At 44.7% G+C, this 27,856-nt stretch overlaps 2 protein-coding genes across 3 annotated transcripts in view; one reads left to right on the plus strand and one right to left on the minus strand.

The window, feature by feature from the left end:
* The window catches only part of IL15RA (interleukin 15 receptor subunit alpha), a 51,081-nt gene extending 23,346 nt beyond the window's left edge, over positions 1-27,735 (plus strand). The window contains exons 2-7 of one of the 2 annotated variants that reach the window (XM_019460873.2): positions 7,780-7,974; positions 12,689-12,781; positions 15,248-15,442; positions 17,060-17,092; positions 22,558-22,630; positions 25,357-27,735. In XM_019460873.2, the coding sequence (XP_019316418.2) occupies positions 7,780-7,974; positions 12,689-12,781; positions 15,248-15,442; positions 17,060-17,092; positions 22,558-22,630; positions 25,357-25,528 (761 nt within the window). In that variant the 3' untranslated portion in view covers positions 25,529-27,735. The remainder of the gene's footprint in view (positions 1-7,779; positions 7,975-12,688; positions 12,782-15,247; positions 15,443-17,059; positions 17,093-22,557; positions 22,631-25,356) is intronic. The other variant, XM_019460874.2, reaches the window with a different exon arrangement.
* The window catches only part of FBH1 (F-box DNA helicase 1), a 183,398-nt gene that overhangs the window by 91,191 nt on the left and 64,351 nt on the right, over positions 1-27,856 (minus strand). The window lies entirely within an intron of this gene.

Raw genomic sequence — 27,856 nt, forward strand, 5'->3', positions numbered from 1 at the left:
GGTAGGTGAGGAAAAACCAGCTAAATCCAGTCTTTGCCTAGCCATTCCCTCTGGGGACTTCTTATCTCTCGTGTCCTGATTTATGGCATCACTGATTCATGGCTGAATGGAGACTTTCCAGCCACCAATAATGTAATATTACCTGGGACATCCAAAGTTCCATGGTCAACTCAGGCTCCCTCAGAAGGAGGGAACATTTTATCATAGAGCAGAGTCTAGTATTTTTATTAGACTATCCCTTCCGGTCTACTGTTAAATATTTCTAGAGTGGGGTGTTTTATGATCATTCCTCCCCATTCCACCCCACCCTCCATCTCTAAGTATTTTTCCATCTTTGTTAACATACAGCAAAGCACTACAAACACAGATTTAAGATTTTGGTAGCATGGAACTAAACCCACGGTACTACCAAGCTAAACACACACACACACACACACACACACACACACACACACACACACACACGTGCATGGGGAGTAGGTACATTTTTTTAAATAAGTAGAATGCATTTGTTGTTTTCCTTCTAGAATTCATAACCTGCTGCACGAGTAGCCCAGGAACTGCTGTGGGGGCAGGGAGGAATTGCAGCAATGCCATCAGTGGGATTTGACCCTGGATTAGTTGGGAGTTTCCAGTGTGCTTCATGTCCCCAGTGCTGGTTTAGGCAACGTGTTTAATAAATGTAGAGACAGCACCAACAAGCCCATGTTGGTGGGCTGGCAAAGTGCATCACTTCCCTGTTCTCAGAGCCCTATAATCTAGGCCACCCAACTCAAGATATTCATACTTCCGTGTATGCAATTCCTCTCATGGGGTAAACTGTAGCATGGTGTGTAGATGCAGAGAAGACACAGCCAGACTGCCCAGGTTCCGGGAGTAGGTACATTTTTTAAATGGGGGTGGAGGGATTGGGTCCAATTAAAAACTGCTAGAAGGGAAATTCAGAAGAGCACATCAGGAAGAACCCGTGAAAGAAACCTTCACTGATGCAATCAACACCATAGGTTGAGATAACTTCAAGAGAAACTTTAAATGCCTGCAAGAAAGTAACTTGTGGTGATGCCAAGAGACCCTGCACCTGTAAATACCATATAGCATGGTTCTTGGATGAGCAGTATCACCATCACCTGGATATTGCTAGAAATGCAGATTCTGCAGCCCTGCCCCAGACCTACGACTCAGGAGCTCTGGGAGGACAGGCCAGCACTCTGGGTTTTAATAAGCCCTCCAGGTGGCTCTACTGTATGCTCACATTTAGGAATCACTGACAGAGAGGGCCCAGGATGAAAAGGACGACAGTAAGGAACAGAGATGATGTAGCAGAATGAGGACTCCAATAGGGCAACGATGAACCTATACAACCCACCAAAGCCACAGTCAAAATATTGAACGTGGAAAGAGTGGAAACACTACTCTTAGGCCCTGGAAATGGAATGAGGAACTCTAAAAGGTGTGATTAAGGGACAAGAGAAGAGGGAAAGGCAGCACTGTGAAAACCACAAGGAGGGAAATACGTAAAGAACATTTTCCTGACCAGATTATAATCTTGGCCTGAGTTGTCGAGGGCTCTTAGAGTTTCCTTCCAGAGCAATCCTCAAAGAAAGGGACCCGGGTGACATTCGCCAACTGGATTTTGTTTGGTTACTTACTTTGCTTATTTTTTACCTTATTTATTCGGATGCAATCTCAAACTTAATAGTAAAACTGCAAGAACAGGAAAAAAAGACCTTCTGAATACCCTTTACCCAGATTCACCAACTGTTTACATTCTGCCCCATGTGCCTTATCACCCCTCTGTCTATATATTTATAACATATGTGTGTTTTCCTCTGAAGTATTTGAAAGTAAGTTGGAGACACTATGCCCCTTTATGCCTAAATACTTCAGTATATATTTCCTAAGAATACATTCTCTTAACATGCCTTCCTAAAATACAACACTCTCACATAATCACAGAACACTTATCAAAAATCAGGAAGTTTAACCTGGACACAATATTATTATCTAATATTCAGGGCCTGTTCAAATTTTGTCAGTTGTCCCAATAATGCCCTTGTTAGCCATTTTCTCCCTGATTCCAAATCTAATCCAGGACCACATGTTACATTTTGTTGCCATGTCCCCTTAGCCTCTTGCAGTCTGTAACATTTCCTTTGCCTTTCTCTATCCTTCTTGATCTCGAATACAGGCCAAGTGTTTTTTAGGATGTCCCTCAATTTAGGTTCAACTAGTGTTTCCTCATGATGAGATTCAGATTATGGATCTAGGGGAGAAATACCACAGGTGTGATGTTGTGTCCTTCTCAGTGAACTGTATCAGGAGGCACATGAACTTGATTTGTCCCAGGATTGGTGATTGTGCCACAGGCTAACTGGTCACCATGCAGGGAGGAGATTTGAGGAATGCGTGTCCCACTTAGCTAAACTGACACAGTGGAATCCGCCACACTATATAAATGTCCTGTCCATTATCAAACTTCAATCCGCTCATTCTAGCATTGTTTCTTCCCTTATGCCATCATTCTTTCTCTATTAGTTAGAATTATACCTTAAGGAGGGCTTTCTCTTCTCCCTCTGCTCACTTATTTATTCATTTATTTGTTTATATTAGTTCAGACCTACAGAGTTTTGTTTTATGTTGTTCCATAATCTGTCATAATTACTGTCTTTGTTTTGATACTCAAATGGTCCTGTATGTGGCCAGTGACAGCCAGTTCAGCCTTCACCCTATATCCTTTTGATATGTCACCATCATTCTTTGAGTATCTCCTTACTTTCTGGTACAAGGTATTCCAGGCTCCTCTGGCATGCCTTCCCCATCCTAGCCCTGGAATCAGCCTTTTCCTCAAGTAGCCATGGTTTCTTCTGATGGAGACCAAGATCTGGGCACCAAGTACATTCAGTGCTGATACGTCATTGCTTCTAAGCATTGTAAGAGGAGAGAGCTGGAACACGCACAGACACACAAACACACACACATCTGCACATGCACATTCCCATGTACAGACACACGTACACACACATGCATGAACACACACACACACACACACACACACACACACACACACACCATGGTTACATTCTGATATCGCTGGTCCCAATTCTCTTTAACATCATAGGGCACTTTCTAGTCATCCTCTCCCCCCCCTTTCCATAGTTGTAACTTCTTCTTCCAACAGTGGGAAACCCGGGCTGTGTTTGTCTTTCTCATTGATGATGACTGGTTCCCAGAGGTTATCAAGAAGAAAAGAGCATTGACGGTGCCTTTAGACCTTTGCCCTCTGATTTAACAGCATCGATGAGTTTTCAAGGAAAATCTGTAGAGGCTATGAACTTTGTCACTGTTTACTCAGTGTCTGTCCTGGTTTACTTTTCCTTTCAAAGAAGTGGTTCTCAACTGTGTGCATGGCATGTTTCCTGTGAACCCTGTCCTAGTTGCTGTGTCAGATTGATTGCTGCAAAACTGAATACACCTGCAATAACACCGGCATTTGGCAGAAGGGGTGTATTGAGCTGAGAGGGGTACTATCTGTCATGAATCTAAGATAAGGGGAATAAGTCAAGCGATTACAGAGAAGACTGCATATTTTTTTGAAATCTGTAAGAACTCTGAGTTCACATAGACTCAATAAACTGCCCACACACATAGCAACCAGCTCCAAGGGGCCATGAAATGAGTCACACTTTAGCACTGATGCCCTTCTACCATAGCATCAATTCTTTATAACTCTTGCTGATATGGTCACCAATGCCTTGACCTTCTAAATCCCCCTCAGTGACAGGTCACAGATGTTTCATTTCAAAGTGTGCCACAAATGCTAAAAGTTGAAAACCACCATTCTAAATGGAGGAGAATATTTTAGGACTTAGAAGATGTAGAACAATCTGCCGAGAAAAATATCCAATGTGGAAACAACACAGAAAACAGCAGAGACTGAAAAAAAAGATGACAGACAGAAGATCAATAGATTCAGAACATTACTTGAACTTAAAAATGGAACTTGAGGACCACCTGGTGAATAAAAATGTTCTGGGAGGGATTCAGGCGAACAAGATACAATCCAAAGACCAGATGGGAGAGAGAGAGAAGACAGGGGATGGTAAAGGAAGTAAATCTAAGCAGACAGATTTCTTCTCTCCTATTAATTTTGTGTATAGAAATTAGTAAGAAAATAGTATTTTTAGGAAACTGATACGTCTAAATCAAGATTATCTTATGACCTCACTGAAAAGGAAAAGAAAATGTTTGAGTCCACTCTAGAAGCCACGTAAATGAAGAGGGAGCATTGAGACTACTAGCATGGAGTGGTAAAGAACAGCACAGATGTATCTTATATTGTACAAAATCTAAGACTAGATTATCGGTGGGACTTTAAAAGTCAGTGGCTGGATTAAGAACAAAAATCAAACAATCCATTTCCTCTCCTGAGACTAGGAAGACTACAGTAAGGCCTGGGCTTTACTGATCCATGGGGCTGTCATAGCTCAGGTGGGCTCAGGTATGAGGCATGCTGGAGCCTCAGCCGGGAGAGCCTACTTCCTGAAGGAGGAAGGGAGAACCCAACAGGTCATCCACTGGCAGGCTGGTCTACCTGCAGGCTGCCAGGCATTTACAGCAGACTGTTCTGACCACATTCTGAATTCGGAGGGGGATCCCTCTGACCCTAATGTGTAAAGAAGCCCAGCTGGCCGGTGGGATATGGCATAAGGGGCCTGGGCTGTGAGTTCATGTCCTGGTAATTCTGGCGTTCATTCTTGGACATCCAAACCTAAGCCAGCAGCTGGGGAGTGTGGCAATCCAGGGGTTGCTCTCTGCAGGAAAACACAGGCAAGACTGGGGCAGAGGAATCAGGGGGCTAGTCCTGAAAGCTAGGGTTCCTAGGAAGAGACAGGCCAGCCCACAGGAAGCAGGTGAAAGGGAAGGAGAAAGCTGCCATTTGGGGGCCCGTGGCTACCAAAGCGGACCCCAGATCCTGCCCAACCAAAAGAAGTCTCAGATTGCAGGAAAGCAAACACCGACACTATTTGGGTAAATCAAACTAGACTGGCTTATTTGAAGGATGCAGAAGGAAACCAGCACCACTCACCACACCCAGGTTAAGATCAGAGAGACATTACATTTTCTGGGACGGATGGGGATTCACGTTGCAGAATCCAGAATCCTCACTATGACATGGAGAAATACAGAAGATGGTTGCATTTTCCAGATTCTGTCCCCCTCAGACCTTGCACCAAAGTCTACGATGGACAGGTGACTGAACTCACCTCATCCATTTGGGATTTGGGCCATTTACAGTATTTTCAAGTAGTTAAATCATCACACTTGCAGACTAGAACTGTGTGTTCCTGGCATATAGCCAGATACGGGGATCAAGAACTTCAGTAGGTATCACGCCCTCAAGTCATTAGACAAGGTCTGGAGTTTACCCTGCAGATCTACTGAGCACCTCTCTGTAGAGGTGCCACAAAAATGAAATCAATGTACATGGTCGGGCAAGTCCCAGGACATGGGGTTTAACCAGTAAGTTTCATACCGAAGAAAATCTTAGGGTCTAAATCTTGCTCAAATCTTTCAACTTCTAATTAGAAAGGGTGGGGGGCATTTTCAACACTGTAGCACAGCTTGGAGAGAACTGGAATCGGTCTAGCTCTGGCTCTTACCTTCTTTTGGTACCATTCTTCTGACAAAAGGTATGTTAGTTCTCACTGGGCGTGCACTTCGTCACACCCACGGTCTGCTGGGAGTGACTGGTGGGTTGTCTCCCAAAAGAGGGCCCAGAATCCTCCCAATGGCTTTGCAAAACCTCTTGGCTTCAATTTTACCTCAAGCTGCCTTAACTGGCTCAGAGAAAGCCAAAAATACCTAATTCTAGAATCTTCTGCATTTCTCACATTTATTTCACAGGCAACATCTTACAATAGAAGCAGTGAACACTCACACCTGGCATGATTTACCCCTCTCTTGCCCTAGATTCAACTGAGGTCTGAGTTCCTATGGCAGGGAACCCCAAAATCCCTCACCCCAACTTATTTCATTATGAAGAATTTCATGTATTTTAAACAGTATATAACATTTGGGCACAACTAATATTCTGCCAGCCCTCATCAGTGTGGCCTTCCATCTGTGGCCAGTGGCCAGCCGCCCGGCCCCCATGATTGCCCGCACCCATCCCAATCGGTCAGCATCTCGGTGGCACTGGTTATTTATTAACTATTTCAATTCTCACCCTGGCTTAGATGTAATCTATGAAAAGGAAAAACATCCATTTACAAAACAGCTGAAGAAACAGAGCATTCCAAAAACTTTCAAAAGCATTTTTAACAGGTAAACCATTTGTACTACTAAAAATTCAGAAAGTATGGAAAGGAAAAAAGTGAGAAGCTATGATAAGGCATTCAGTAAAAAGTCTCCCACTCCCAGCATGTCCTCAGCTGTCTCTCCTCCAGTGTTAATAGTCTTTTGCATCTTTTCAGAGATTTTATGTACAGACAAAAAATTGTGGATAGGTACCATTTCTTCTTTTTTCACCGATGGCAGCGAATGACACACGGGGTTCTGTTCATCTTCTTCCTAATGTAACAGTGTGTCTGGGAGATCTTTCCACTTCAGTGATAAAGAGCACCCTTTCGTCTGTTACAGAGGTCTGACTAGCACTTCTTCAAGGAGTAGCTGTACTGTAAGTTACTAAATTAGTCTCCTGCTGACCACATGCGAGGTAATTCACACAGATACTGGCTACTGTAATCAATAACTCTGTACATACTCACTTCATAAATATGCCAGCATGTCTGTCGGGAAAATTCTTAGAAGCGAAATCGCTGGGGTAAAGGGCATGTGCATAATAAATGTCATTCTCTGAACAGGTGTTTCTTGAACACCTTCTCTTGCCAGTTACTGTACTAGGCTCAGGGAGGGTGGTGTCGGGCAAAACAGATGTGGCCCCCACCCTCTAGAGCTCGCAGCGCACATTAGGAGACAGACAGACAGACATTATAACATCTCAGTGTCTTCCATACAACTCTGAAGGCAGCTGACTGTGCAGGGAAAGAACACGGAACTACAGGACCTGGCTGCTTTGAGGGGGGAGCAGCAGGGAGGGAAGGCTTTCCTGAGAAAGTCATGTTCAAGTTAGGGAGGATGGCAGGAGATGGGCTGGGGAGAGCGGTAGGCATGGTGAGTGGCAGAGGGTGGGGGGGACCGAAGGCCAGTGTGGCCGGGGGTGGGGGGCAGGGGGAGAGTAGCTAGGGAGGAGGCGGGGCCCCATCCAGCAGAGCCTTGAAGACTTCTTGAGGATGTGAGTTTTTATCCTAAGAGCAGTGGGCAACCAGGAAAGAGTGAAACCGTCATATGCATTTCTGAAGATACCTGGCTGTGTTACAGAAACGGATGAAAGGCTTTCAGGGAGAACAAGCAGGGAGAGCAATCCCAGGGCTGCTACTGTTTTCAGGCAAGAGAGCTCAGAGGCCCGGGCTGGGCTGCGTGGGCTGGGAAGACCAATAGGAAGGGGAGGGAAGGGAGAAGGGTTTCCACTGATGACTCCCCAGTCCTGAGCCATGCTGGATGGCGAGCGCCTAAGGCAAGCCTTCTGGGAGGCCTCTAAACGATGAGAGCCCTTACTGAACGTTTTCCACATGCTTGGAATGTGGGGTGTATCCTAAGGGGCCCCCAGGAGAGCCAGTCCCTGGCTCGAAGGTGCTGAGTGCCACCCAAGTGACCCTGGGGAGCTCCTCTGAGCCAGCTGAAATGTGGTCACCTCTCCTCTTGTCTGCACCTTTGCAGGTGTCACGTGCCCTCCTCCCACATCTGTGGAACATGCAGACATCCGGGTCAAGAGTTACAAACTGAACTCCACCGAGCGGTATACCTGTAACACTGGCTTTAAGCGGAAAGCCGGGACGTCCACCCTGACAGAGTGCGTGCTTAACAAGACCACGAACACTGCCCACTGGACAATTCCCAATCTCAAGTGCATCAGTAAGTACACGGCCCTGCACTGTCTCTCTGTCCCCCTCGCCAAGACCGTACAGAGAACGGAAGGCAGTGTGGAAGGCTGCGGGAGCCCATCTCTCAGGGGAGGGGGACAAGACATTTGTGTGGAAGTCTGAGGCTAACTGAACCGTTGGGCCTCTAAACAACACCTCTGGGGCTGGGAAATGTACAGGATTTAGGGTCACACAATTCTGAGTTCCAACCCTGGCTCGGCCCCGCACCATCCTGAGCAAGGGCCCTCCTATCTTGGAACTTCGTTCATCATCTAGAAAATGAACCTGAGGTCAACATTGTGGGTTGTAGCAATGTTAAGTGAGCCCCGGTCAACATTCACTACAGCCACACCTCATTCTGTTGCGCTCTGCGGTGTTGCATTTTACACATAATTGTGTGTTTTGTTTTTATGAACTGAAGGTTTGTGGCGATCCTGCCTCAAGCGAGTCAGTCTGTCGATGCCATTTTTCCAACAGTAGTTGCCCACTTTGTGTCTGTAGGTCACATTTTGATAATTCTTGATGTATTTCAAACTTTCTCATATTTGTTGTGGTGATCTGGGATCAAGAGTCTTTGGTGTTCCTACTGTAATTGCTTTGGGGTACCACAACCCACACCCATGTAAGGCAGTTAACTTCATCAGCCGATGTTGTGTATGTATCCTGAGTGCTCCATCGACTGGCTCCTACCTCATCTCTCCCCCTCCTCGGACCTCCCTGTTGCCTGAGACCGAACAATACAGAAATTAGGCCAATTAATAACCCTACGATGGCCTCTAAGCGTTCACGTGAAAGTAAGAATCACATCTCTTCTCAAATCAAAAACTAGGAATAAGTAAGCTTAGTGAAAAAAAAGCATGTCAAAAGTCAAGACAGGCCAAAAGCTGGGACCCTTGTGCCCAACAGTCAGCTAAGTTGTGAATGCAAAGGAAAAGACCTTAAAGGAAACTGAAAGTGCTACTCCGGAGAACACACGAGTGTTTCTTTCTGGAGAAAGTGTGAGTGGTCTGGATAGAAGGTCAAACCAGCCACAACATTCCCCTAAGCCAGAGCCTCACCCAGAGCAAGGCCCGACCTCTCTTCAGTTCTATGAAAGCTGACAGGGGTGGGGAAGCTTGAAGCCGGCAGAGGTGGGCTCAAGAGATTTGAGGAAAGGAGTCGTCTCTACAACATAAAAGTGCAGGTGAAGCGAGCAAATTATCCAGAAGATCTAGCTTATCCAGATGATCAACGCAGATGAAACAGCCTTAGAGTGAGAGAAGACACCATCCAGGACGTTCATAGCCGGAAAGGAGAAGTCAATGCCTGGCTTCAACCCCTCAAAGGACAGGCTGACTCTCACATGAGAGCCTAATGCAGCTGGTGACTTTGGGTTGAAGCCAATGCTCACTGACCATTCCAAAACGCCTAGCACCCTTCAGAACTATGCTAAATCCGTTCTGCCTGTGCTCTGGAAATGAAACGACAGAGCCTGGATGACAGCACTTCTGTTTACAACATGGTTTACTGAACATTTTTTTAAGTTTATTTATTTATTTTGAGAGAGACAGAAATGAAGAGAGAGCACAAGCAGAGGAGGGGCATAGAGAGAAAGAGAGAGAGAATCCCAAGCAGGCTCTGCAATGTTAGCACAGAGCCCGACGTGAGGCTCGAACTCATGAACTTCAAGATCATGACCTGAGCTAAAACCAAGAGTCAGTCGCTCAACTGACTGAGCCACCCAGGTGCCCCGTAGTTTCCTGAATATTTTAAGCCCACTGCTGAGCCCCACTGCTCAAGACGACTCCTGTCAAAATATGACTGCTCATTGACAATGCACTGGTCACCCAAGAGCTCCGATGGAAATGGATAACGGCATTATTATTGTTCTCATGCCTGTTAACACAACACCCATGCTGTAGCCCATGGCTCAAGGAGTCATTTCAACTGTCAAGTCTTATTATTTAAGAAATACATTCCATGAGGCTATCACTGCCATTCCTCTGATGGATCTGGGCAAAGTAAATTGAAAACCTTCTGGAAAGGATTCTCCATTCCAGATGCTATTAAGAACACTCATGATTCGTGGGAAGGAGTCAAAATATCGACATTCACAGGATAACAGGGGTTGGGAGAAGCTGGTTCCAGCCCTCGTGGATGACTGTGAGGGGCTCACGACCTCAGTGGAGGGAGTCACTGCAGATGAGGTGGAAACAGCGAGAGGACCAGAATCAGAAGTGGGGCCTTGAGATGGGACTGAATGGCTGCAATCTCAGGATAAAACTTGAACGGATGAGGAGTTGCTGCTTCCCATGGGTTCCTGAGATGGAATCTATTCCTGCTGAGATGCTGTGAAGATTGTTGAAATGACAACAGAGGATTCAGGATATGACACAAACTCAGTTGTAAAGCAGCAGCAGGTTTGAGAGCATTGACTTCAATTTTGAAAGTTCTACTGTGGGTTAAATGCTATCAAACAGCATCACCTGCTACAGAGGAATCATTCGTGAAAGGAAGGGTCAGTCGCTGCAGCAAACTTCATTGGGGTCTCTTATTTTGTTTTGTTTTGTTTATTTATTTTGAGAGAGAGTGAAAGAGAGAGAGTGTGTGCACTCAAGTGGGGGAGGGGCAGAGAGAGAGGGAGAGAGAGAATCCTGAGCAGGCTCCACATAGAACCTGATGCGGGGCTCAAATCCATGGACTGTGACATCATGATCTGAGCCAAAACGAAGTGTCAGATGCTTAACCAACTGAGCCACCCAGGTGCCCCCACTGGTGTCTTATTTTAAGGAATCGCCACAGCCACCCCAACCTTCAGCAACCACCACCCTGATCAGTCAGCAGCCATCACCATCGAGGGAGGACCCTCCACCAGCAAAAAGATTATGACTCACTGAAAGCTCAAATGATGGTTAGTATTTTTTAGCAGGAAAGCATTTTAAATTAAGGTATGTATATTGATTTTTTTAGGCACAATGTTATTGCCCATTTAATAAACTATAGTGTAAACATAACTTTTCTCGGGTTCAGGTTGTACAGATTGTTGTATTAATCCTCAAATAAGTTTTCTAGGTGTGCAGGATGGTTTAATGTTGATCTGGCTCTATTTCAGGGACAAGAGACGCAAAAAACTTCCATGCTGTTCTGCCATCTTGGCCCCTCCCTAAACATAACTTTTCTATGCACTGAGAAACCAAAATATTCATGTGACTTGCTCTATTGCCACATTCACTTTATCATGGTGGTCTCAAACTGAACCCACAGTATCTCTCTGAGTTATGCCTATATTATTACTATCAGTGCTTTAAGATTATGATAGAATTTGGCTACAGACAAGGGTGTATGTTCACAGCATGCTTGCTTTCCAGAGATCTTTCCCAATTTCTTCCTAGAAGATGGTGTGCAGGGAAATTATTACTGTTCTCTGTTGTTAGCCACCCAGGAGAATGGGGGTACCCACCGAGCAGATTCCCTTAGCCTGGTCACCCATGGCTGGTGTCCAGCCAGCACTCCAGAGCACGTGTGAGGGAAGGTTGTCCGAATCAATTATTTTTAACTGTCCACAACTGGGTAATTTTGCCAGAAGAAGTCAACAACCTTGGAGTGGAAGCCAGTAGGGCTATTTCCAGGACTACTAAGTCCCTTACTTTGGAAACATAAAGAGTAGCTCATGGTTTATTGCATATTTGGTGGCTATCCAACTGCAAGCTAGATACTTTCTCATATAACATTTGTGAACATTCTCAACTCCTCTCTGGGGAAGGGGACAGAAGGAGTTGTTCTAGAGCAAATTCCCTCTGCTGTAAGAGTCCTTGAAGAGCCAGACTTTCTCACTGAGTGTGCGCTCCTTCCCTCTCCCCCTGCACGTCCGTCTCGCAGACATCAGGGCAAGGAGGAAGCCTTCTGTTTGTTGCAAGGGAATCACTCAGCGGCAGAACATAGTACCACATGGCATCAAATGCCACTCCAATGATGAGCTGGGTGAGGACAGGTACGAGCAATAGCACTGTGGCAAAAACACAGAGTAGACAGCTTACTCTGTCCAGTCCGGGCACGCGCTAGTACCTGTAATCCAGGGGCAAAAATAAGGGCTTTCCACTGCAGGGAGAGTGACTGTTTCTTTGAAGTTCCAATCCATTTGGATGAACGAATCCAGGATGGAGAAGAGTTGTAGGCTCTGAACCAGCTGGTGGGGGGTGGGGAGAGAGGAAGGAAGGGGGGAGACCTGGAATTACAGACTTGTAGAACCTACAGACTCGAGCACCCTGAGGCTTCACTGGCACAAAGACATCTCACCTTCTGCCACTAACAACTCCCTCCATTACTTTTCCTAACCTCTTGTGCTTGGGATGCTTTTATTTTATTTTTTTTCCTTACAAAATAACTGAAGCTACTGAGTAGTCATGTATTTTCCCATGTAAAAGACAACATTATAAAACTGAGTTGATCTCATGAATACCCTTCTACCCAAAAATAAAAGACATTTGATACGTGCGCAACTTTTTGGAAAGCCTAGAAAAATAGTTGGCAGTCTGTTTGCATTTGCATGGGAATGACAGATTGGGACACATTGTTTGTTGACTATTTCTTGTGCTTCTGACCTCTCCCAGGAAGCCGGATATCTCCATTTTAAATTTCTGTATGTATTATTTTTTTATTTGTAGCCAGTTCTGAAGCAAGTCTCCACCCTCAGGCTCATAAATGCCATGTGGTTATGCTCTCTCTAGGAGACCCCTCCCTGACTCATCTAAAGCCATCCTCTACAGAAATGCCGGCAGGGGTGACCCCAGAGCCAGAGAGCACCTCCCTTTCTGGAAAAGGTAGGGACGTTGGAAACGTTTTAAGGACTCCTATTCTCCACCACCTCTCAGGTCCCCACAAATGTGTCAGATTCTTGAGGCCCTGCTGGAGTCCCACTGCAGACTCCAACAAACAGAACCCACTTTTTATTTGAGTCAAAATTAAATTTTATAGTAGCTTCGTTTTCTCTTTTAAATCAAAGGTGCTTGATATCCAGGTTTCATTGGACTTACAGTAAAACCTTGGTTTGCGAGCATAATTCGTTCTGGAAACATGCTTGTAATCTAAAGCACTCGTATATCAACGGGAATTTCAAGAACCATTGGCTCAGGTATGATCATGTGACGTTCAGTGTCACGTACAACCTGTATTGCAAGACATCATTGGTTTATCAAGTTAAAATTTATTAGAAATGTTTGCTTGTCTTGTGGAACACTCACAGAACAGGTTACTTGCAATCCAAGGTTTTACTGTAATTAATAGTGGTTCCAAATCCACTTTTCATATGCCGGATCAGACTTAGTTGCAGATGTATTTCCTCATCAAGAATTGGGGAGGATCTGAGGTTTTGCCTGCCTGGTGTGTTAACCCACCAAAACTTCCTGGGTGCCTGCGAAGAACATTAGCTCCCCAATTCAGAGACCAAGGACTCCCTTACAGGGCTCAGCAGTCAGCGGGAGCGTGGGCATGCTTTTGTCAATTCCCTCCTCCCTGTGTCCCACGGGGGCAGCAGGGATGGGTCTAGAAGATGCCTGTACATCCAGCAGGCTGCCCCACAGGAGAGGAGGCCTGAGTTCAAGCAACTGGAGTCTTTTATAACTGGCCGACCATGTCTGCCCTTTGCTCCAGAGGGAGGTGCCATCTCCACCTTCCGAGATTTCATGAGCATCCTTGAAAAGTTAGTCCTGAGAAAGGGCTGTCAGGGACTCTGCTGACAAGGCATGGGGAAACATGAGGGACCCCTGAAGAATTGTCCCCCAACCATCCCAACTATGACAGCTCTGGTAAAAAGCTGCGAACATCCCGCATTTCCAGGGTCTTTCTTAGGTAATCTTCTATCCCAATTTGCTCAGCACTGTCCTGATGTTTTTTTCTTTTTAAATGTTTATTTATTTTTGAGACAGAGACAGAGACAGAGCAGGGGAGGGGCAGAGAGAGAGGGAGACACAGAATCCAAAGCAGGCTTCAGGCTCTGAGCTGTCAGCACAGAGCCCGATGCAGGGTTCAAACTCATGAACCACGAGATCATGACCTGAGCCGACGAAGTTGGACACTTAACCAACCCAGGTGATCCCTGGCACTGTCCTGATGTCAAGAAAATTTGAGACCTTAGCTGCTTGGGACAATGTGCTCTATATCCTGGGAAAGCCTTACTTTACACTTAACTCTTGAGGTTTTATGTCTGGTCATCCAGTGGCTTTTCCTGGCCCTGGTCTCCCCCTTTTGGCCCCAGGTGTACTCTCTCTGCGGCCGTTGGCAGCTCTGAGCTAGAACACGGCTTCTTAGCCGTGGATGCACACTGGGATCTCCTTGGAACTCTGGTGGTCTGGGGAGCAGTCTGGGAACTCGGGTTCTAGAAGCTCCCCAGGTGATTCTCAGGGAGCCAAGGCTGAGAACCAATGCTGAAGGGAAGACAGGCCAGAAGGAGGTTTCCTCCTAGTTAGTTAGTTAGTTGACTACAAACAAGAGGATATAGTAGAGTACTGGCTACATTTAAGTTTGGGGTAATTCCAAGACCCCTTTGACCCAAGTCATGCCCAGATCACCCACTGATGAGAATAATCAAGGGGCCTCTCCCAGCCTTGCTTTGTGCATCAAACACGTGGTCAGATGAAACTGTGCCATCAAACTCTCAGACATTAAGAGTGCAACGGAAGACCCATTTTTCATGGAAAGAGAATAGTGAAGTCTTGCCACCACGCCTCACAGTTTGGGAGCAGCTATATGCCAGTTAGCACAGGGAGGGTGAGGACATAAACACCAGGAGGGCTGCCCTCCCTTAGATCGGGGCAAAACCAGGGCACTGTCTTCAAATACTCTAAAACTCGGTCTGCTGAATCTCAGGCTTCCCCTTATTTCAAAAGTTGTGTGCAAACACGCAGAAAGGAAACTAAAATCAGCAGCCCAGATATCTTTGGTAAATACAGTCATACTTGTTTTTTGAGATCAGTCCCTCACCGCATCTTCCGCGCCTTCTCTAGTAAACAAGCCGGGAACGACTCGAATCCGTGGGATCTTTAGGTTACGTGCACCATGATAAATAGCTGTAGATCCTCTCGTGTTCTCAAATGTCCCTCGGCCATCCAGATGGAGGAATAGGCTACTCACTGAAGGGATTTCCCCAAAGAGCCCTGGAGGAGGGTGCCGGGCGAGGGCCGGCCCGGGGTGGGCTCACTAGAGCAAGTCTGAAGTCCACTGTCTTCTAGAGCTGCGCGGAGACACTCTTCAAAGTATTTATGTTCTCCATATCTTGCACTTTCCTACAGAGCCAGCATTCACTTCCAAGTCAGACAGCACAGTGGCCACAAAGGCAGCTACCGAGCCAGGCTCCAGGCTGATACCATCAAAGCCTCCAGCTGCGGGAACCACAGGGGTAATCAATAATGAACCCTCCCGAGCCCCAGCTCAGACAACAGCAAAGGCCTTGGAACACACCCCCTCTGCCTCGCAGGAGACGCCAGGTTAGCACTGGCTTTGCACACTTTAGGAGAGGTCAGCAGTCCATGAGATGTGGGTGGAGACCTCGAGTGAGCTGGCTGCCTAGCATCACACCTTGCAATCCAAAGTCCAGGCCACTCAGCAACCCTCTGCCTCCTGTTCTGTGCCACAGCCTCCTTGCTCTGCTCTCTAACCTCTGTGCTCTGCCTTGGCTCGGTCAGCTGGAAAAGAAAGTCCGTCTCCCAGAGGTGAGAAGGCTCGGCGTATTGACCTGCATGGCAGAGGCTTTGCCGATCTGAATGGTATCTGCCGTCTCCCAATATGGGAGGACGGTGGAAGCTTTCTGCAATCTGGAGTCACAATCTGCGGTATGAAACAGCCCTTGGTAATCTGCGTCTGCCGCAAAGGCATATCTGATTCTTTGTGGGGGTTTTCTTCGCTACCACAAAATACATTTGACTACATTCCCCATTCTGCACCTTTCATCCCCATGACTTGGCCATCCCATAACTGGAAGCCTGTATCTCCCGCCCCCGCTTCACCCACCTTGCCCATGCCCCCCACACTCCTCCCCTCTGGCACCCATCAGTTCGTTCTCTGTATTTATGAGTGTTTCTGCTTTTGTCTGTTTGTTCATTTGTTTTGTTTTTTAGATTCCACATCCAAGTGAAATCGTACGGTATTTGTCTTTCTCTGTTTGCCTTATTTCACTTAGCCTGATACTGTCTAGGTCTGTCTGTGTTGTTGCAAATGGCATGACGTCATTGTTTTCTATGGCTGAGTAACATTCCGTTGTGATTATACACACCACATCTTCTTTATCCATTCATCTATTGATGGACACTTGGGCTTGCTTCCATATCTCAGCTGTTGTAAATAGTGCTGCAATAAACATTCGGGTGCATATAACTTTTCAAATTAGTGTTTTTGCTTTCTCTGGGTAAATACCCAGTAGAATACTGGATCATGTGGTAGCTCTTTAATCTTTTGAGGAACCTCCATACTGTTTTCCACAGTGGCTGCACCGGTTTACATTCCCACCAACAGTGCACAAGTTTCCCTTTTCTCCACATCCTCCCTAACACTCGTTATGTCTTGCCTTTTTGACTCTAGTCATCCTCACGGGTGTAAGGTAATATCTCATTGTGGTTTTTCACTTGCATTTCCGTGACGATCAGTGATGTTGAGGATCCTTTCATGTGCCTGTTGGCCATCTGTATGTCTTCTTTGGAAAAACATCTTTTCAAGTCCTCCGCCCATGTTTAATTGGATTGTGTGTGTGTGTGTGTGTGTGTATGTGTGTGTGTGTGTGTTGAGTTGTATAGGTTATTTATACATTTTGGATATTAACCCCTTATTAGTTATGTCGCTTGCAAATAGCTTCTCCAATTTAGTAAGTTGCCTTTTCGTTTTGTTGATGGTTTCCTTTGTTGTGCAAAAGGGCATATGTGATCCTTAAGCATGGCCCAGCAGCTAAGTAAACTACCCTTGTTCTTTGCTAACGGAAGTTTGGTTCCGCCAGCCATGACTCTCTCAGGCTTTAAGATGGGAGCCAAAATGTCTAGAATTCCTCCTGCTTAACGAGAAATGAGTGCCTTTAGGACTACGGCAATAACTGAACTGCACTCTCTTCCCTGCAGGTACCTATTCGTACAGTTCCGGAACTGTGACTGGTAAGCGTTTTGTTTCTTTGGTCCTAGCAGTGCTTCTGCCCTGAGGACCTCGGTCTCAGGGTGCGGAACAGTCCTGGCTTATGCCTGCTGCCCCAGCACGGCCACTCGCGGCCCCTTTCACTGTCAAAAGTGACTCGGTGTAGATAATAAGTCATAGATAGGATCACCCTACTTATGGGATTCTACCATGACTGTTTATCTCAATACTGGTAGCTTCTCTCTGTCAGGCTACACACGTGGGAACCAGAGAGCTGGCACATCACAAAAGGGCCTCCTCGTTCAGCTACTCAGTTCCACTAAGCCGGGCTAGACTCATCCCAGACTTAGCAGAGAACCACAAGCGTGTGAGCGGCTGTCAGTAACATGATGTTATTCATCCGTCAGCTGCATTAATCTCTCGCAGGGTGTTAGCCCCATGCGCTTTACAGCAAGACTGGCCACACTTCTTGGGATAAAGGCTGCTGTCTACACAAGATGCACACAACACTCAACGTAGGAGAGGAAGAGACTGTCCCGGTGAGTGTTAAGGAGGAGAGTGGAAAAGTGTTTGCAAGGAAAAGAGGAAAGAAAAAGAGGAAGGGAGGGGAGGAGAGAGAAGAAGAGAAAGAAGGCAGAAATGCAAGTAGTAAGAGAGACTAAGACTTTTGTCTGTACAAGTTTTCAATAAGCCAAAAAAAAAAAACAAACCACTGTAATTTATACAGAGAAAACACAACTTATTTCTATTTTCTATTCACGAGTTATCCTCTTAGAGAACGACTCATATTTTTATGATTATATTTTATCTGCATCAAGTGTCATCTAGAAAAAAAAAACAAGCAGCTTCAGCCATTTTAACAGCTTATATGCAAAGGCAAGAGATTGAAACTAAAATATGTTTATCACGTAAGAGGTGACCAGTAAGTCAAGTAGCCAGCCTAATTTTTCTCCTTATGTAATATACTATGCTCACCTTTCCACAAAGTTTTAAGTTTTTTATTCATTTTTTTGAATTGGTAATATTTGCCGGGGTTTAAAAATTACAAATTACAAAAACATATACAGCACAAAGCCCCATCTTAAACTGAAAATTCCCTTGTAGGAAGAAAGTTACTCCTGTTACCAGCTTTCTGGGCATCCTTTCAGAGAGGATCGATACACGATGCTAGCTAGGTATTTTAGTTTCACTGTGTTGCACCTGTGTTCATTTTCAACTAATGGTACCTCGTGGAAATCCTTCCATATCAACACATAGAAACCACCTCATTCTTTAAAACAACTACCAAATATTCCACTACCTGGATTTGCTACAATTTGTGTAGCCAACCCCCTATGGGCATGTGACTGTTGACAGTCTTGGCTACATGACAAACAGTGATTAATTGGAAAGCCTTCTATCTATCACTTGGCTATGTGCAAAGAAATCTGTAGGATAAAATCCTACACATAAAATTTGGGGGCCATATTTCCTATGTCGATTTTCAAACAACTACTTTACTACAGGATATCATCTTATGATGTATTTCTCCAGTTCGTGACTTTCACTGGACTAAAACATCAGAAACTCTCTCCCAAACTCTGAAGTGTCGTGTAATAGACATTAACTCAACACCTGCAATAGTCTGATAGCTCCGTGCAAGAAACTTTGGACATACAGAGAATTACAAAAAACAAACAAACAAACAAAAACTTTAAATCTTTCCTGTTATAAGATTTCCTTCTTCGAGGGTGCTTCAATATAAACATGTTAGCACCTAACTTAACAAGACAGATCAAATAATTGTCAGCAAAGAAATAAAAATGAGTTATACTTCACTAGGCGTTAAGTTTTATCTGCTAAGAAGGTGGAAGCTAAAATGGAAATCATGCTAGTTTTCTAAAGACACTTAGTGATGGTGACTTCCGACTACGTCATATATATCCCAGTACTGTGGACCAAGAGTATACCCGTCAGGTTCAAGTGGCAGAGACATTCACTGGCTCCCTGAGCATCAGTAAATGTTGCTATTTCTGCACGAAGAAGCAAGCAGTTGAGAGTGTTTGTAAGGGTATATAAACGCTTTACCGTAGTAGTCGCTTAGCAAATGTGAATATTTTAATCAGCCCATCGATAACCACTGATATCACCATTTTTAAAATAAGCTATATAAATGATTACCACAGCTTTTAAAAGTTGCTTTTTTTTTTTTAGTTCAACAGAAAATGGTAAATGGTAGATGCCTAATAAACAGCAAATGAATAAGTGAAGTTGAGGACTTGGACATTTATTAATAAACGTTTAGGAAGTGTGATTCATCATTTCATTGTCTTAAATATCTACAGGCTCACTTGGCAGCCTTTTTAATCAATAATTTCATTCCTTCATTCTAACTATCTGGTCTCCAATCCTTGGCTAGGCTATTCTTGAGGACTCCCGATTATAAAATAAAAAGGTAGAATGTCGCCTAGGACAAGCGTTCACCCTGCCACGTCCCTTTAATATGCTGGGAGGGAAGAGTTAGATTTTCAAACTGTCATACCTCTCGTCTTTCATATCAGAAATAAATTTGCTGCATTTGATATGCTCAGCCTTTAATACGAGCTAGCTCTATATCATTCATCTGTTTATTCAATATAAATCGAGTTCTACTTGGTGCCACGTTGGTCCTAAGTTGCAATAAAATGCAGATTTCTCATTGAGAAGCAAACAGCAGGTCAGAAGTACTTCAATTTATGGACCCTTAAGGGTTTAATTCAATCAATTACGTGTTTATTAAGTGCCTACTCTGAACCCAACACTTGTTATGTGCTTAGCACAGTAAGAGACAGCAGAGAAACACTGCCCAGGAATAATGAATTGATATTCTTACTTCAAAACTGCCTTCCTCGGACACAGGCACACCAGCACTCTGGTCATGGCCACATGGCAAATAGCACTCCTTGGCTGACCTAGTTTGCGGGGACTGCTAAGGAATGGTGAGTCCCCATATTCTCAGGGGACATTTTCATCATCCGCACTGGACAGTGGCCACTGGCTGCCAAGGCCACCTCTTACGTCAGACCCGCATGCGCTGTAGGATGAAGGCAGGGCAGGGAGTTACTGGCCTTTCCCGGCCTCCCAAGCAATAATCCACTCTTTCTCCTCCCTCCCCCAACTCAAATCCTCCTCTGTTGTCCTCTGGCTCACCAGACCTCTCTGTCTTCCTTTTTCTCCAGCCCATGCACCCCGCGAGGAAACACCAAAGGGTGGGGAACTTGCCAGTTGATACGTTTACCTATCATTTTAGTGATTTTGGTGTCGGTTTCTTTACTCAGTTTGCCTGGATATAATTGAGGAAGAGGCCAAGGATCTGAGTTTGTCACTGAATTCAAACTGCTCTGTCGTATCGTTGGCTCAAGAGCCCTCCCCTCCCTGGACTTGGAGTCTGCAGATTCTATTCTTATTCAGAAGAAACAGGAAGATGCATTATGAAAGTAGAACCATAGTTAACATCAGCTGGCCTTTTCCAATAAATCCCTCCGTGGACAGTAAATGCATAACAAGCCTATTAGTCAGTGTGAAGAAATAGTTTACCCTAGGGTACACCATCTCTGCCTAGAAATTTATTTCTGGTTTTTAGTCATAATGATGATTAATGATAAGTCTAAAAACTCAAAACATCTCTCACTGATTTGCCATGTTTCCCGTTATTTCCTCTGGGACTTTTCTATTTTATTTTTATTTACTTAGGCACAGGTAGTTTTGCTTTTACAACTTTACTGTCTTCTGATGACAGTATCGTGTCAACAACGTCAGGAAAAAAGGAAATTTGTTTTAAAAAAGAAAGTAAAGATTATCTACAATTCCACCATGACTTAATACTTTGGGATCTATCCTTCAAGGCTGTCCTGTGCATATGGACATACATCTGGCCTACTGGAGATTCTTTTTTGGTTCATTTTTATCTCAACCAGCTTTTTTCACTTAAGATATTGTGGACATCTTTCCATGTTAATAAATACAGATTCATTCCATAATTAAAAAACATTTTTTAATGTTTTTATTTTTGAGACAGAGACAGAGCGTGAGCAGGGGAGGGGCAGAGAGAGAGGGAGACACAGAATCCGAAGCAGGCTCCAGGCTCCGAGCTGTCAGCACAGAGCCCAACACGGGGCTCGAACCCATGGACAGTGAGATCATGACCTGAGATGAAGTTGGACGCTTAACCAACTGAGCCACCCAGGCGCCCCTCATTTCATAATTTTTAAAAGCTGAATGATATTCCATTGGATGGATATATTTTATTTACTAATTTAATTTTTCTATTAATAAGAGATTGAGATTAATATAAAAATTGTGGTTTTTTAATGTTTATTTATTTTTGAGAGAGAGAGAGAGAGAGAGCAGGGGGAGAGTCAGAGAGAGAGGGAGACACAGTGAGATCATGACGTGAGCGAAGTCGGTCGCTTAACTGACTGAGCCACCCACGTGCCCCTAAAAATTGTTTTAAACACTACTACAGGGGTGCCTGGGGTTAAGTCAATTAAGCGTCTGACTTTGGAGCAGGTCGTGATCTCACGGTTCGTGGGTTTGAGCCCCGCGTGGGACTCTGTGCTGACAGCTCAGAGCCTGGAGCCTGTTTCGGATTCTGTGTCTCCCTCTCTCTCTGCCCCTCCCCTGCTCATGCTCTGTCTCTCTCTGTCTCATAAATAAATAAAACATTTAAAAAAAAAAAAAAGGTTCACTGTGTCCTCTGGCTAAGCCCTCTTGCTACCAGGAGATCCCACTGTTCCTATCTTGTCTAATAAATCTCAAATGGCCGAGAGCCACTGGCCTCCCACCACTCCAGACCCTGCCTTCCAACTTGCCCAAAACAGGATCTTTCCCTTCTCCTCAGCCATTATCTTATTCTCCTCTTACCTGTAACACCTCTCTTAGAACACCACCTCATTCTCCTTACCATCTGCCTCACCATAGTTGCCAATAAAAAAAACAAAAAACAAAAAACAATGCAGGCAAATAAAAAAAAACAATACGGGTGAAATTGGAAGATATGCTACACTGCATGCTGTGGTTTCTAAATCAGGATTCTGTGAAGCTGACGAAAAAGGAGAGGATGTCTCAGGGACAACTGAGGAGGACCCTCGCCCTGTCCGCTCTCTGACTGTGGCTTTCATAGCAGATATGGCTTCTTGTCCGCACAGTCCCACCCCAGCCCTTGAACTCTGAGGCTTTTGCCTTCCCTTCTCATCCTGTCACCGTGTCTCTCTCGTTGGGAAGGATGGGATTAGGAGCGGGGGATGGGGACAACATGAACTGGTGGCGTTGGTGGGGAAAGCATGGACTTTTGGCCCACAAGTAGAGTGCATCGGGCCGCAGAGAACTCGAGAAATGTTAACAACAGTAAGCTGGCTGGGAAGGCATTCGGATCTCTCTGCAGGAAGGTGAACCATACACTGTCCAGTTCTTAGAAGTGAACCTGCTCCCGGGACTTCTGGCATGACGGCTCACTTCTGCTCTCTTACAGCGGCCATCGTCATGCCTGTCACTGTGCTCTGTGTAGTATATGTGGGACTTCTGGTGTGTTACAAAAGATCCAGGTGAGTAGAGCAAGAGAATCACGCCGGACGAGACTGCTCTTCCTCCAAGAAAAGAGTGTCACCGTAAAGACTCCGGGCCTGCCCTCGCAAAGGAAGGACCCCTTTCCCGGCTACTGAGGCAGGCTCTTGCACGCACCCCCTTCTATACTGGCCCAAAGGGGAGCCAGCCCCGGGACACCCCTCACTTTTTCCAAGACAGTCCGCAGGCCCCCAGTCAGAAACAGAAAAGTTTTCTTTCCTTTTTGGAAGGAAAGCATGCCAAATAACTAAGTTGATGGGGATGCAGCTCTTACGCTACGTTCACAAGTATATTTTCTTGCAATATATACATTTCATGGGTAGAGTACATCTTCTGCCACTTGCTGAAATTTGAGTTTTTATATATTTTTTAAATGTTTATTCATTTTTGAGAGAGACAGACAGACAGAGCATGACTGGGGGAGGGGCAGAGAGAGGGAGACACAGAATCCGAAGCAGGCTCCAGGCTCTGAGCTGTCAGCATAGAACCCGACACGGGGCTCCAGCCCATGAACCATGAGATCACGACCTGAGCCGAAGTCGGATGCTCACCCAACTGAGCCACCCAGGTGCCCCAGAGTTTTCATTATTTTTCTACTCTTTAGGTACTTGTATCATTTTCATTAAAGCCTCAAATGGCATATTAGTCTTAATTTTCTACTCCTATTAATTAATAACCAGTGTTCCAGCATTCCATATTGCTATGGCTGTTCTGGATCCTTCCTCAGCATTACACAATGAACAATGGAAATCAAGTTTGCTGAAACTATTTAGTCACTAGTCATTAAATATTCTTTGCTAAATTTATCAGTATAAAGATTATATCATCCTTTGAGCCTGACTTTGGCAACATGAATATTCCATGAAATACTGCTCTAAAGCCACAACGAAAAAGTCACCTAAATATTCACATCAATCTTCAAAAGCTGGTAATACCATCTCAACCAAAAGAGGTGCCAGAAACCTCACAGATCGTTTAGAAATTAACACACTAAGTTTGATGTGTTACTCAAAAATCTGTCAAAACAATCCCAAAAATGCTCAAATGCGGCAAAATCAAAAATGACTTTTGAAGGATTTTCAAAATATCACTGTAACTAAATTTCCACATGAGCTGTTGTATTTGGAGTTACATTCTTAAGAGATTATAATGAGTAACTATATTGACTTAAAAAAAGTATACATAGTCTATTTTAAGAATACATTAAAAAGAATCTTAAAAGACTTTGTATATTTGGTATACATGGCTAATAAGTATGCTTATAAGATGAAAACATCAATATTCACTGACTATAATAAGGAAATATTCATAAATGTATCTTTAAGAAGAATTGATAAACCTGAAAAGCATAATGAAAAGCATAATAACTACTTGGTCATTTGGTGAATCAATTCTTTGCCATAAAGTTCTTTTTTTGCAAGTAGGTTATTAGGTAGATTTGTCACTCAACAAATTGGCTTTTAGCAAATTATTTTCAGTACGTGGGCCTAGAGTCCTGATCCATAGTCTAGCTCTCACTCCAAGGAGCTCAAAGTGCTTATGTACTGTATTATTTTTTTATTGAAGTATGGTTGACATGCAATATCCAATTCGTTTCAGGTGTACATCATAGTGATTCAGTATTTTTATGAATTATGATATGATCCCCACGCTAAGTCTGCTTACCACCCGACACGGTATAAAGTTATTACAAATATCATTGACTACATTCCCCATGCTGTACATGACATCTCCATGATTTAATTTATAACTGAAGTCTGTACCTCTTAATCCCCTTCACCTATTTCACCTGCTGGCCACTAGCCCCTCACCTCTAGCAACCACCAATTTGTTCTCTGTACCCACACGTGTGTTTGTTTTGTTTGTCCATGTTTGTTTTCTAGGTTCCACATATAAGTGAAATCATATGGTATCTGTCTTTCTCTGTCTGACTTATTTCACATAGCATAATGCCCTCTAGGTCCATCTGTGTTGTTGCAAATGGCAGGATGTCATTCTTTTTTATGGCTGAGTAATATTCCATTGTATCTACATAGCATTTCTTTACCCATTCATCAGTCAACGGACACTTAGGTTGCTTCCGTATCTTGGCTATTGTAAACAGTAACTGCAGTGAGCTTAGGGTCGATAAAGCTCTTCAGATTGACGTTTTGGCTTTGTTTGGATTCAAAGTGTTTACTTTGAAATGCCCTAGACTTGCCTATCCTCAAGAGGTACATGATATAATCCATGGAAGAAAACTGCTGACCCAGAAACTCGGGGCCTAAAAAAACAGTGACAGGGAAACATGTGGAATTAAGACTCTGCCTCCCCTACTCTTGGTGACTCAGGAACTGATTAATATATTTGTTTCTTTAACACGTACAAAGTGCCAAGAACTGTTTTAAAAGCTTTATAAATATCGCATCATTTTTATCAAGACGATCTTGTCTGGCTTCCCCAGGCTCCCAGGACTCTTTCCTTTTTGTTCCTGCCATTTGACTACTGCTATTTAGCAGAGGGAAAAGAGGGGGTGAGTGGCTCCAACAGCATGGTGAATATTTAGCGGATGAGGGCGTTAAAATACCAAACTGAGGTTTAAATTCCATCTGTGAATGGAAGCGGTCTAGGCCTTCTCCATCTGAGTGTTCAATAGGAACCATCTGTTGACTTGGTTTGCGGGCAACCCTCTCCTCTTTTCAAAACCTGTGAATTACCTGCTTTACAGGCAAACTTCGCAGATACGCACTGTTGCAATGGAGAACATGGAAGAGATACCAATGACTGGGGGAACCAACGGCAGAGACGAGGATGCAGAAAACCAAGCATACGACCTAGGAAACTCCAGGGGGAAGCTGAGGGCAGCCAAGGCTGAAGCAAGGATGCCAACTCTTCCCTAGCCGAAGAGGTCCAAGGAAAGACTCAGGTGTTGGGTGCCAGCAAAGAGCCCGTCGGGATGATAAAACTAACATGTTGGTGTCATTTTATCGACCGTGGCCAGCCGAGACACCTCCTGTATTTGTAGCCTCTCCAGTCTCAGGATGCCCTGTCTCAGGAGTAGGGCTGACTTCCTAAAGTCCTGGCACTTGAAGCTTTCCTGGGAGTGGCTGGACACCTCGGCCTTCCTTTTACTTCATTAAGACACTTATTCAGGAGAGCTCATCAGCTTGACTATTCCATCCCGCATCCCTACTTGCAGTTCACAAAGAAGAGAAATAAATACACCTGCGGCTGGAAGAGAATTATGCAGCTCCTCCTGGCTTATGAGACGGCTGCGAGGATGACGACGTCATCGTAGCTCCTAACCACCGTCTCTCTTTAGGTGCTCTGCATGCACTGAAAAGGAGCAAAGAGGTACTGTGCCCAGTGAGTCCTCTTGATTTAAGGATTCAGAAAGAAGGAAACTGAACTCAGTGACATTTCCCATATATACGTTTTTCTATTTATACTCCTTGTCAATTATAGCTACATATTTTATAACTGTTATTTTGAAATTGTACCTTGTATAAACAAAATGTCTATTTTCAATACAAAAAAAAAAATAGTGCACTGAAAAATCACTGAGGAGAAACATACCACAAAGAAAAAAAAGGAGAAAGCAGGGGAATACAGAGCCCCAAATGGTAGAGCTCGGCCTCTCTTTCTAAAGGGAGAAAAAAAAATCTTGCCTAAATCTGGATCTGATCTCAGTTCTGGAAAATCTCTAATAAGACCTCCATGTGAGAAGCAACAGGTTATGTCCCAGGTGTGCCTGGCGCACACAGTCTCTTTCCCTGTGTTGTTCTCTTTCTTTCCTTTAGAACATGTATTTGTAAAATCACAGGCCTAATCTCACCTCCTTTTATCGATGAGAAAATTGAGGCCGATAGCAGTTGACTTGCCCAAGGTCACATGGCTCCACTGATGCCAGCTTAGATGAAATTTAGGAAGGGTAGTGGGGTAGGAGAGGAGCAGTCCCCACTATAAATGGGCCATGAGCCGCCTCACGCACAGCCAGGGGCAGCCAGGGAGCCACCGCCAGCATCCAGGAAGTGGGGCACAGGCTACAGCAGCAAGCATCCCCGTGCCTCCAGAAGCTCTCAAAGTATCCATTCCTTACCAACTTCCCATCATCGCTTTAGATGGTTTCATCCAAAGGGAAGGAAGGGTAGGAATTTCAAATGGCCAGAGTTGGGATTTTAGAGCCACACCCTTTTTCACTCCTTGCGATTCTCTTTTCGAACGAGAGGAAACTCACTGCCACGCACGAGCTGAGACACGTTCATTGCCGTCGGGCTCCATACTTGATTATCCTGAACCTGACTGTTGCGACTTTTTGCTTCTCTCTTCAGCCCTGCGTTTCTAGAGTTCACCATTAACTGGATCCATTTTGTTCTTTATAAGAAGTTTTAAGAGTTTGACCCTTGTCTTAAAAGCCAATCTGACAGAAGACACAACTTACACACACACACACACACACACACACACACACACACACACACACACACACACAAGCTGGCAGGTGTTCGGCAGAGCCAGAATTCTGAAAGGTGTCTGTGGCTGTACGAGGGGTGAGTCACATGGCCACTTCATGGGTCTGCGGTTCCACTTCACTGTCATCTTTGGAAAATAATACGATGACCTCTGGGGGCCCATTTCTAAGCTGTAGAATCACCTGGTTCAGGTCCATCACAGAATAAGTCTGTGATCCATGAGGCACCAACCAAGTTCAAGCTGGGGAAATTGCACGACAAAAAAATAGATCTAGAGAAGTAGATCTAGACCCAGAAGCAAGCAGCGTCGGGTGGAGCTGAGGTCTGGAAGGATGGAGGCCAGGAGGGTGAAGGTGAATAAATAAATCAAGTGGTTTTGTTTGTTTGTTTGTTTGTTTTTTAAGTGAAGAGGTAAAATGAATTCTCCTACTGGGTGGTGCAGTCCTCCTAGGGACACGTTTAAGTAACTTGTATGATGCCAGAACATACCACGGCCCCAGAATTTACCCCCTGAGCAGTGATGGACATCTTGAAATTAGGAACTGTTTTCATCTTTGAATTTTCAGGGACTGATGCAGTGCCCTGCAGGTGATTACCAAATGCTGGATAAATAAATTAAAATGCTCTTAACTGAAGTATGGCAATATTCTCTGACACAGGGTAGCCTGTTCTCAGGCACAGCTATAAAGGAGGTGATGTTGGTGACACTCAGCCTCTTGTCTTTCTGCATCCAGTCTCCCCATCCTTCCCTGTCAG

This window comes from Panthera pardus, unplaced genomic scaffold (assembly GCF_024362965.1).
Source record: "Panthera pardus isolate Hobbes unplaced genomic scaffold, ASM2436296v1 HiC_scaffold_6, whole genome shotgun sequence".
Lineage (NCBI taxonomy): Eukaryota > Metazoa > Chordata > Mammalia > Carnivora > Felidae > Panthera > Panthera pardus.